Consider the following 11,766-nt stretch of genomic DNA (forward strand, 5'->3'; position numbering starts at 1 on the left):
TAAAAGTACAAAAGCTGTATTAAAATTTTTGCAAGACAAAAATGACGATACTTCAAAGAAAAAACAAACTGTTCTTGAAACTCATGGCTACACCCTCGGAAAAACAATAGGCGTTGGTTCATATGCTACTGTAAAAGTATGTTACTTATTAAACAATTCAGTAGAAATTAATAAACACAAAGGAAAATATTAAATAAAACTTTGTTACTAAAATGTATGATACAAAGGTTGCAAAATCTGATCGACATAACTCTGAAGTAGCAGTCAAAATTGTTTCAAAATTTCAAGCACCTGGCGAATACTTAAAGAAATTTTTGCCCCGAGAAATCGAAGTTGTTAAAGGCTTAAAACACTCGAATTTAATACGGTTTTTGCAAGCAATTGAAACAACCCATCGGTTAGTCGGTTTATTATACGTTTTTGTTAAGTTATGTTTAGTAATCATAAACAATTAACATTCAGAGTATACATTATTATGGAATATGCTCAAAATGGTAGCTTACTGGACATAATAAGACATGATACATATATCGATGAATTACGCAGTCGTAAATGGTTTCGACAATTACTAGAAGCGATTGATTACTGTCATGGACATGGGGTGGTTCATAGGTAAATATCTGTTAATCCATTAATTATAAAATATCCTGAAATATATGATTAATTTTGCTTTATTTAGAGATGTAAAATGTGAGAATCTTTTGATGGACCGTAATTACAACATTAAATTGTCTGATTTCGGATTTGCACGTGGACAAATGAAACCCAAAAACGGCATAGCGCCTTTAAGCGAAACTTTCTGTGGAAGTTACGCTTATGCGTCGCCTGAAATACTGAGAGGAATTCCATACTTACCTCAACTATCCGATGTGTGGTCCATGGGTGTAGTACTATACGCAATGGTTTATGGTCGACTACCATTTGACGACACAAATTACAGCCAACTTCTAAAGGTACCCAGGTACATTAAAAAGAATATTAAATTAAAAAGATGCAATGTAAAATAATATATGAAATTTTACATAAAAATACTATTCCTTGAACAAGAATTTTCTTGTATCAGCTCAGTTTCTTTTTGTAATGCAGCAAGTACAAAGTAAAATTACGTTTCCGAAAGAACCAAAGGTGTCTCAAACTTGTCGTTCTCTTATCTCACGAATACTTGTTCCACAACGAATGCGATTGCATATTGATAGTATAAGAAATGATGTTTGGCTTGCTGTTTCATATGTCACAGCTCAAACTTCTACTGATAGCCTTACGGTAATACTTCGCATTATTTTCATTCTTTACCAATTATAAATATTTACTCGTGATACTTCGCGTTTTCTTAGGGTGCCACACATGCATCACTGACCATAAATGAAGCGGCAACAAGCAAAAAAAGTAACAAAATAAGCAAGCGTCCAGTTGATATTGGACCTCAAATCATTGAAATACGTTCATCTCAATTGAGCATTACGAAACAGAACAACAATAACTACTTGTATCTATAATAGACAATAAATTATTACTGTCAAATATAATTTCATGAATCCTTTGAACTTCATTTAATATTAAAATTACTGTAATACTATGATACTTTTATTCGTTTTCTTCGACTTTGCTAGTCATATTTATAAATACCTTTACAAAGTTTAATGACCAATATAACGCTCGATAGCAAACAGGACCTGCCTAAATGCGTTATTTGAGATACGCGCAGTAGATAATACCATACTGATTATGTTACAACACTGTATGACTCTTAGCAAATATAAGCAAAATTATTGTACTTATCACAAAAATGGCAGGGGCAATCGCCATATGGATAGAGTTTGTATCGTCTGTAAATGAATTATATATCTAGTTTGTCAAATTCATTATACAATAACTTATATAATTATATTTACCTTCAGTTTCCGTCGATAAATCCCAACCAAGACTTCGATCAATGCCCATTTTCCATCGCGAATATAACATATCTCGTTCTATTACAAGCACATCGTTATATTTTTCATTGTTTATCTCCATAATATTAGATACTTTATAAACTTACCATTTTCAGTTATCGAAGGCAAAAATGTGTCGCTGGGGATGGCACCATCTGTTTTCACGTCCCACTTACGTATGCCATCTGCACTTCCAGCAGCGATTGCAACTCCAAGCGCAGTAATCTCACACATTACAGGCCTGACTTCCTTGTAAAATTGTCGACTCAATTAGTCTTCCTTTTTAATATAGAAAAAGTCTAACCACTGTTTTAAAATCTATGAAGTATTTTACTTACCAACTGAAATTCCACAAATATCTGCTTGCATTTGCATTAACAAGTCATTACTCGTCATTCTACCATCTACCAATAGTTCAGACAAAGAAAATCCAGTGTCTTCCTTCATAGCTTCTAAAACGTCTCTCGTCTGAAAACAAACCGCTTGCAATGCTGCTTTTATAATATGAGCGCTATTAGTGTCTTCGGTAATTCCACATATAACGCTGAAATGATAACACTTTGCAAGAGATATGTGGTAGTAATAATACTCGAGATTTCCTATGTTATCAAACACTAAAATGCTTATAGTGTTGTGTAATTATGTTATTTACCCCCTGGCATCTTTCCGCCAATATGGAGCATATAATCCAGAAAATGCGGGCACAAATGCAATACCATTATCATTAGGAAGTTGTTTAACAAGAGACTCAGATTCTTTTACATTTGACAATATTCCAAGATTGTCCCTTAACCATTTCATAACAGCTCCTGCTATAGCTACAGAACCTTCAAGAGCGTACACAGGTACTGCATCAGGTCCTAACTGGTAAGCAACTGTTGTTAGTAAGCCATGAGATGAATCTACAACCTTTAAAATTTATATTGTTAGTATAGTATTTACAAAAATACACTATTGGAAAATGCTAAAATTGATCTTACAGCAGTTCCAGTATTATAGAGAAGAAAGCAGCCAGTACCATATGTACTTTTTGCCTGTCCTCTCTCAAAACACATTTGACCCACTAATGCTGATTGCTGATCACCTAAACACTATATAAATAATTATTTGTAATTACATTTATAGTTAGGAAAATAGTTGTCAAAAATTCATACCCCTGATATTGGAACTCCAGCTAAAACATCATCCTGGATATAACCGTATATTTCTGATGAACTACGAATTTCTGGTAAAATTTCTGTTGGAATACCAAAGAACGATAGTAAAACTGGATCCCATTTTAAAGTTCTGATATTCATTAGCATTGTTCTTGAAGCATTTGTAACATCAGTAACATGAACACCAAAATTTTTTCCCCCAGTTAAATTCTATAATATAATAATCATTTGAATAATTTCTTTTTTTAACGTATGAAGACAAATATTTAAAGAGATTACTGGTGAATCTTACCCAAATTATCCAAGTATCAACTGTGCCAAACATGCATCTGTTTTGTTTTAGAGCTTCCTGAACACGAGGTACATTGTCTAATAACCATTTTAATTTTAGAGCACTAAAATATGGATTAATTGGTAAACCACAAAGTGGTTTTAAATAATTTATATTTTGATTACGTATACTTTTTAATAGGTCATCTATAGTTGCAGTAGTTCTCATATCCATCCATACTACAAAAAAATCAATTTATTTTTATAATTAAAGTATAAGTGTGATTAAATATAAAATTATATTACCTATGGCATTATATAATGGTTCTCCTGTAATGGAGTCCCATACAATAGTGGTTTCTCTTTGGTTTGTTATTCCAACTGCAACAATATCACCTGGATCTATGGTAAGTTGCTTCAAATTAAATACAGTTTGACTAAGGCATTCTTTAACTGCATTTAATATTTCTATAGGATCCTGCTCAACCCATCCTTCTTTTGGACATGACTGTAATATTGAAACCTGATGATATGTTAATACTTCAGCTGTATTTGCAGCAAAAACCTGAAACAAAAATATGTCATTAAAAACATATTAGATAAAAAATATAGCAATATGATCTTCATTTTAGATGCCCATGATGCCTATGATGCATCTGCTGAAGTTTATTATGATGGGAAATGATTTTTTGATGACGATCAATAATTTTATAATGTAATAGAGTAAAAATAAGATAAACATTTGCTAACTGATACATTAATACAACCGTTAAAAAAGGAAATAAAAAATATATAATTTGTACATTTCTTATTTTTATAGTTTATTTGTTATTTTCATAGTTGAGTTGGTATTATTTTAAATTAACCCAGAATAGTACTGTCAGGAGTCTTAAATTATATTTACATTAAATTAATTTTAATTATTCCGTATTACCTTTATTGTTACTAAAATTTACAAATCTGCATACATAGAAACAAGCATAATTGTGTATATGTAATAAATAAAATTGTTAAATAAGTGTTAATACTATAAATAATGATTAAGATTTCAGTACCAGAAACCTAGCGCTACTTGTCCCTTCGTCGATTGCACCGATAAGGGGTCCATACGTGTTCGTTGAATCAGTCTTCTTCATCCTATACAAAATTACCCGAAGTCTTGCCCGTAATCATGCGTTTTTATTTACTAACTACTTTTTATTCAGTCAATCGGTTGTCCAAAGAATCAAACATTGTACTCATGAATGTGAAATTAGCAGAAGATTCACAGTAGCATGGAGCTGAAAGGTTAGATAATTAGAGGAAATCATTCAATAAAAATAAACGCCTTGCATGCACGTTGTTAGCTGCTTCTCATCGATCCTTTCCTTTGTGCGTTACAATGATTTTTACACGTCATGTATGTACGTTGCATATGTAGGTTATATTAACAATCTCACTGCCACTTCCTATTTATAGATTAGTTGATATAGATTGGCGAGTTTTTAAAATTTGGCGGTGATTCATTGAACGAGTTATTTCATGAACTATAGGGTGATCAACCTAATTGGAAACCACAAAGTACAGAGTATTCTTATAGAGGTGAAACTTTCCAATTCTCAATAAACACAAGACGTCTGAAGATATATCATTTCATCTTCTCAAAGATGCTTCAGGATACACTGAAATGTGTCGTTTCGATATCTCGAAGGTATCTTCGCAATGACATCTTCAGATAGCTTTATAAAGTTACAGTTCGAAATTAGCTGAGATTGCAGACTGTTAACAGTTAATACTACTGAAGTTGAACATTTGAATATTTACCCGTTCCGAAGTTACACTTTGTAGTTGCACCACTGACAACAGGATTGTAGCCGTGGATTTAGACCACTGGCGACGCCTAAGCGAGGTTTTCAGAACTATATTTCTAGCAAGTCGGTATACGCTTATTCGAAATTCCCTGCATCATCTAGATCTAGTTTTGACAAAGTCAATGGAATTTTGTGTAATTCGGAACAAAAGTAACGACAATTTTCAGCAAGTTCAAATTTCAAATTGTAGCGCAGGTTAAGAGCTATATTTATATTATTCAAACATGAATGTTTCAACAACTGCGTCAACAATTTGCACTTAGTAATGGAATTAGTAGATACATCTGAGGATGAATATTGTAACGAAAACGAGATGAATATAGAATTACTGACGAAAATATGTTACAAATTATATATTAATATAATAATAATAATTAATATGTTTACGGTATTTCGAATAAGCTTATGCCGACTTGAAAGAAACATAGTTCTGGATATCTTCTAGCTATCTAGCTCACAGTAATAACTAATTTTAATAAAACATAGGTAAAGAAATTGCTCTTTACTTGCCTATAATTCCTCATGAATTACTTTTAATTGCTCATTTAACTTTCGAGATATTTCCAAAAAAACGTTTTTTGTGAATATAGGGATTTTTATGACTTTTTATTCAATATCACAAAAGTTCTAAAATAATGCATAAAACGATCAACCAACCCTTAATAAGCAACCATTAGATCAATAAACAACAGTTTCTATAAATAAAAGTATGAAACAGAAATTTAGTAACTCCCAGGCGCGCATACGCAAATCCCCACACCCCAGTAACTTTAATACAGATCATTTGTTCACATTTACATGAAAACTCAAAAACTTGGTCCATTACATTGCGCAGTGACTTAAACAATTGCTCTTTAATTGCTCTTGACTGCCCTGTATTTAATTTTAATTGCTCACTCATCTAGTAAATACAACTGTGTTAAGTTGGCACTATATACAGTAATATTGCGGATGAGAGCCGTTTCGTCTACACGGACGAGAGCTGTGGTTTATCCCCACTACCTCGTTTGATACGTGCCGCCGAGAAACCAATTTTTGGAACCACCGCGTTCGAGCACGACGCCCGAGAACAAGGACGTCATAAAAAACAACGATAGTACTAGGGATTTAAATAGGAAAAATTGAAGTTTCTTATTCGCAAACGGATTTTCACGCAAGTAACACCAATCGATTCCTTGTGCTCTTCCGATTAAAATGATGTCAAACACGACATGATTCCGATTATTTTTAACAAAGATACATAAAACTTGGTTTGTAGAACGAAAGGTTATGCTCATCTCGTTACGTAAACAGATTCGGGCGCGGCTCTCGTCCGCGAGTGGTAGTTGATTTTAAGCACGACCAGTCCCGAGCGCTGCTCTCGTCCGTGAATGGTAGTCGATTCTAAGGCACGACTAGATCCGAGCGCGACTCTCGTCCGTGAGTGGTAGTTGATTCGACGAGCGCGGCTCTAGTCGTAGCATGTTAGAATGCTACGAAAAGTTCTCTAATTCACTAACTCCCTATTATTCCCTCATACTTTTGTGTTTAATTATTTAATGACTGAATTTATTAAGAAAATGAAAGCGTAACACAAAAAGTATATAAGTTCCGTTTTAAATGTTTAGAAATTTTTATTTTTTTATTTTCAATATCTTCTTTCCGACATCGATTAAATATAATATACATAAATTCTGTTAGCCAAATCTTCATTTACTGTCACTTTTAGCTCGTAAAGAACTGATAGAAAAGTAACTTTGACGATTCTCCGTAACCATCGCAGGGTTCCAACCTTTATTATTTAAATATCTTTAATAATAGGAATCATGTCGTATTTGATATCATTTTTATCGGGAGAGCACAAGGAATCGATTGGTGTTACTTGCGTGAAAATCTGTTTGCAAATAAGGAACTTCAATTTTTCTTATTAAATCCCTAATGCTATCCTTGTCTTTCCTGACGTCATTGATTTCGGGCATCGAGCTCGAGCATCGACGGTCGAGCGAGACCCTTTTTTTTGCTTCTCCGGTCGTGTACCAATTATCTCGGCGACCGAGAGCAAAGGAAGCCGAATCGACTACCAGTCGCGGACGAGAGTCGCGACTAGACCCGAGAGCGGCTCTCGTCCGCAACATTACTGTACACGTTTACAATTATAGAAGTTTCCAAAAAATTGCTCTATCTTACTGCAGAATGGCTTAAAAAATTACTCTTTTCCTGTCCATTATTGCTCTGTAATTAGTTTTAATTGCTCACCTCTAGTTTTCGAGAAATCTGTAAAAGAAAACATTGTGTTATTCGCACCGACGCGAAATTGGTCGCACGTGTCAGTCTGCTAGGTTATATCGACGCATAAAATTTGTTGTGTCTCAATAAATGACGACTTAGACAATTGCTCTTTATTTCCTCCTTCCTATCTTATAATCAATTTTAATTATTTAGCTAAATTTTTGCGAGGGATGTCCAAAAAACCATGACGGGGTTATGACCAATTGAAGTCGCTGATAATGCATCTGGTGCGAATAGCACGATGCTTTCTTTACAGATTTCTCGAAAACTAGGAATGAGCAATTAAAAGTAATTGCAGGGCAGGAAAGAGCAAATAAAGAGCAATTGTTTAAGTCACTGCGCAATGTAGTGGAGCAAGTTTTTTTTGGTAGACCTCTAGGGGATTTATTTCTAGGGTCTCCAATGAATATGTGAGACTGAAGTTAATTCTTCAAAACAACAACTTTATTAAAAACTTTGTAAAATATAAATATAAGGAGGTGATTAACAATTCTTAGTAATGCAAATCTTTTGATCCTTCTTCCTAGAATTCCAAGTATCGATTAAACATTTGTATCTTGTTAACTAATAAAATAATAACGTTCTTTTAACATTTGAATCTTCCATAACTGCAACTTCGTATCAAGGAGTGTCGCCACGGTCGCCACATTTTGAGTTTTCATGTGGATGCGGATATACGATTTGTATTAATGTTACTGAAGATATGCACATGCGCACTTAGAAGTCACTAGATTACAGTTTCATATTTTTATTTATAAAATTTGTTGTTTATTGGCCTAATTGTTGTTTATTAAAGGTTGAGCAATTAATTCTGAGTAAAGAGCAATTTTTTGGTAGCTTGTGTACCTCGTTTTGTACATTATTTTAGAAGTTTCGCGATATTGAATGTCGTTGCCAACCCATAAAAGTCCCTAAATGCCCAAAAAAGTTTTTTGGAAATATTTCGAAAACGAATGGTGAGCAATTAAAAGTAATTGATGAGCAATTATAGGCAATTAAAGAGCAATTTTTTGACCTATGTTTTATTGAATTTGATTACTAGTGTGAGCTACCTTCACATGGGTTCATGCTCTTACAACTGCGTTAAGTTGGCGGTACATACAAGGTTACAATTTTACACCTTTCCAAAAAATTGCTGTATCTCATTGGAGAATGGCTTAAATTACTAAGTATACGACTAGACCTAACATCCAATGCATTTTTCTGTTCCAGGCAAATGGCACTGGAGAGTCCCGTTAACATTTTCACGTCACTGTCGACATTCTCGATTCAGTTAGAAAATTTTGTTTTTTTCGCCAATATTTCAAACGTAGTCTACGTTGAACCTTAAAATTGCTTTTAAAAAATAAGTTATATAACTTATTTTATTAATACATTTCAGTAAATAAGTAATTGCTTGCTTCTAGAAATTTTCAACATAAGCATTATGCAAACATAACTACGATAACTATACTCTTTATGAAAATATTAGTAAACATGAAAATCGGTGAAAATAACATTTGTGTTTTTTGTACAAAATAAGTTATATAATAATTCTGAGCATGACAAGTGTTTAAACAATTTCCTTATACATATTTAATAGAGTTATCTTTCCATTTAATGATTGATTTTAGCTACTATCGTATTAAATTAATAAAACTGATTGTAAAAAGAAATTCAAAATTTTATATTATTCTTTCAAATATTGCATAAAACATAAAGAATCAAGACATTCGCCTGAAACACAAGCTGCTCATAAATTAACACTTACAGTTTAACGTGAAAAATACATTATTATGTTTAAACAAATATAATTAGTCGACTCATCCTTTACAATTTTATAAAAATCTCTTAGGTGGTTACGGGACCCAGAAGACAGGGATCCCCTATACAACAAGAAAAATATACATCACTTAACCAAGAATTCTGTACGTGTAAATAAACAAAATAGTATTAACAATCACTGCCAAAAATTTCAAACAAATCGGATGATAGTTTAAGTCAGTTTACGGAGTTATTGTTAGCTTTTAACACCTAGATTTTGGATTATATAGCTATATTATTATCGAGATAAATGTGAAAGAGATGTTTTTTCAAATGCTTGGTCTAAATTTAATATTTAATTTTGTAAAAAAATAAAGTAATGCATATTTTGCATAAGTTATTAGTTTTAATGGGGCTCCAGAAAGGAACTTCTTGGGCCTCTTGAAGATTAGATCCGCCGCTGCCCGTTTTTATAAATCGAAAGAAGGAAATATTTGCGCAAATGAAAAGATTGTGCCTGGCTTGTGTCGCTTGTCGGCAATTTGAACAGTTGAATCTCAACGTTTCAAGAGCGAGTGGATAAGGTTCACATCTGCTTCCTCTCTTGACTTTTCGCAACTGTCCCAAATGTTAAGTTCACATACACGTGGCTGGTATAGTAATATATGTAATAGAGGGGGAAATTTTCTAAGTCGCGTTTCCAATTTGGAACCATAGAGTGACTCCATCTCGTCTTTATTTGACAGCCGGCGTATCTGTAGGTAATATTCCTATAACGAAAACTGTAACAGCAGATGCCGACCTGTCAATCTCTAAAAGTCACGTGACTACCTTACTTTCTTAAGTCGAAAATTAAAATAGTTTTACGTTTGAAACATTGGTATATCGCTCTTTTGAAACTGCATAGGTAGTATGTCTTCTACCTTATACATCTTGCCCACATGTGACGACACGTAGATTCTATCTTTGCTTCAGGGAAATTATCCGACGCACAGTGGGGTATTTGCACGAAAAACCCGGAAAAAAGTCGATTTCAAAGAGTTTGCGTTAGGTGTATAATTTTTATCATTTACGATTGTTGACAGTGTAAGGAACAATGTAGTAAACATTTCTTTTTCGTTTGTACATTTGTAAAATTAGTATATTTGTTGAAAGTTAAGAGATTTTATAACACGCGTCTCGTTCGTAACCATCCTCTGAAACATGGTACATTTCTCAGCGATTTTTGTATGTTTTACAAAAATTATACATATTTTCACGTTATGGAAGCTTTTCACGACAGTATAGCCTGCATTTGTGAACAATCTTTTTTGTTTTAACACGTATATTTGCATAATTATTAATACTTGAATACAATCGATAATTTGGTAATTTTCTTGACGCTCGTAAGACTTCATTAACGATTTCGTTACGCTTCCGGGTGAGTCCCGATGTTATTTCTTACCTCATTACATTTGGTAAATCTTTATGATCATAGTGCAAAAAGAAATTGTTCCGAATTCCTCCGAATTTAAGTTTTATAACGATTTTAATTCGAAGTTATGCCACTACATTATCGTTTAGTATGCCTCTGCGAGGCCCTTATTTTACTTGGTAAGTAACTGAATATATTTATTTTATGACCTAGGTATTTCCCGCTTTTATTATTCAGATATTGATTATTTAACGAGAATATATAAACGTGTAGGTATCAAAATGTCAGCAAATCCTTCTATGGAAACTGCGGGCAAGTACTCCACCATCGTCACGATTTTCCAAAGGTTTCCAATAATCGAACAAAAGTGTGTTTTAAACAAAAGTTATAGAGTATTGACACTGGTATAAATATTAAAATATAAAATTTTGAAGAAATTTTTTTTTCGAGAGAAAATCATGGTCAGTTTGATTTTTTGAATGTCAAAATGTATTTTTGATTTCATAGTGTTGTAGCTGATGTTAAGACAAATTCAATGACCTACTGCATAATGACCTTTAGCCTAAAAATAACTTTTAAATAGTTTTTTCCGATTTTTCGGACCGAATACCCCACTGTGCGACGCTATGTCTATGAATACAAGGTGTAACAAAAATGTAGTTCCTTGAAAGGGGTGATTTGAAACAACCTTTTCTTTAGCGAAAATGTTAAATGAGGCTTTATTAACGAGTTATTAACGAAAAACACTGGTCAATGAGAGCGCGAGTTTGCCGCCCGAGCGGCCATGGTAGAGTTGAGTACGCGCTAAGCGCTTCTTTCGGCATGCATCGAAGGAAATTACATTAGTATAAAAACTGAAAGCGACATAACAAATAATACCGAGTCCTTTTTTTGTTTATCACTTGAAGTGAATAATTAATTAAAATCGAGGAAATCTACGTGTAATATAAAAACACGAATACACAGTTTTTTTTGTTCAAGGAGAATCAAGAATAATAATTACTTGAAGTGAGAGGACAAGGAAATTTACGTATTCTTTGTTACCCATTATATGTTATTACTTATTACATATGTTATTTCCTTCGATGCATGCTGACTTTCTTATTCGGAGTACAACCGTAGCGTCTAGCGCG

At 33.2% G+C, this 11,766-nt stretch overlaps 2 protein-coding genes across 6 annotated transcripts; one reads left to right on the forward strand and one right to left on the reverse strand.

The window, feature by feature from the left end:
• Positions 1 to 212: 212 nt before the first annotated feature.
• Positions 213 to 616, forward strand: LOC143179657 (testis-specific serine/threonine-protein kinase 3). Its single transcript, XM_076378970.1, has 2 exons — positions 213 to 397; positions 439 to 616. The coding sequence occupies exons 1-2, from the start codon at positions 213 to 215 to the stop codon at positions 614 to 616; spliced, it is 363 nt and encodes a 120-aa protein (XP_076235085.1).
• On the reverse strand, positions 516 to 5,108 carry LOC143179079 (glycerol kinase). Of its 5 annotated transcripts, XM_076378097.1 has the most exons (11): positions 4,414 to 5,108; positions 3,665 to 3,923; positions 3,381 to 3,598; positions 3,086 to 3,298; positions 2,912 to 3,022; positions 2,584 to 2,840; positions 2,270 to 2,475; positions 2,039 to 2,176; positions 1,893 to 1,970; positions 856 to 947; positions 516 to 647 (listed from the first exon to the last, which is right to left on the reverse strand). In XM_076378097.1, the coding sequence occupies exons 1-11, from the start codon at positions 4,492 to 4,494 to the stop codon at positions 636 to 638; spliced, it is 1,665 nt and encodes a 554-aa protein (XP_076234212.1). In that variant the 5' UTR covers positions 4,495 to 5,108; the 3' UTR covers positions 516 to 635. The 5 variants fall into 5 exon arrangements, 4 of the variants coding, with proteins under 4 accessions (XP_076234212.1, XP_076234211.1, XP_076234210.1 ...); XM_076378096.1 differs by having other exon boundaries at positions 528 to 947; positions 3,665 to 3,881; positions 4,431 to 5,108; XM_076378095.1 differs by having other exon boundaries at positions 528 to 947.
• Between the last annotated feature and the right edge of the window lie 6,658 nt (positions 5,109 to 11,766).

This window comes from Calliopsis andreniformis, chromosome 5 (genome assembly GCF_051401765.1).
Source record: "Calliopsis andreniformis isolate RMS-2024a chromosome 5, iyCalAndr_principal, whole genome shotgun sequence".
Taxonomy (NCBI): Eukaryota; Metazoa; Arthropoda; class Insecta; order Hymenoptera; family Andrenidae; genus Calliopsis; species Calliopsis andreniformis.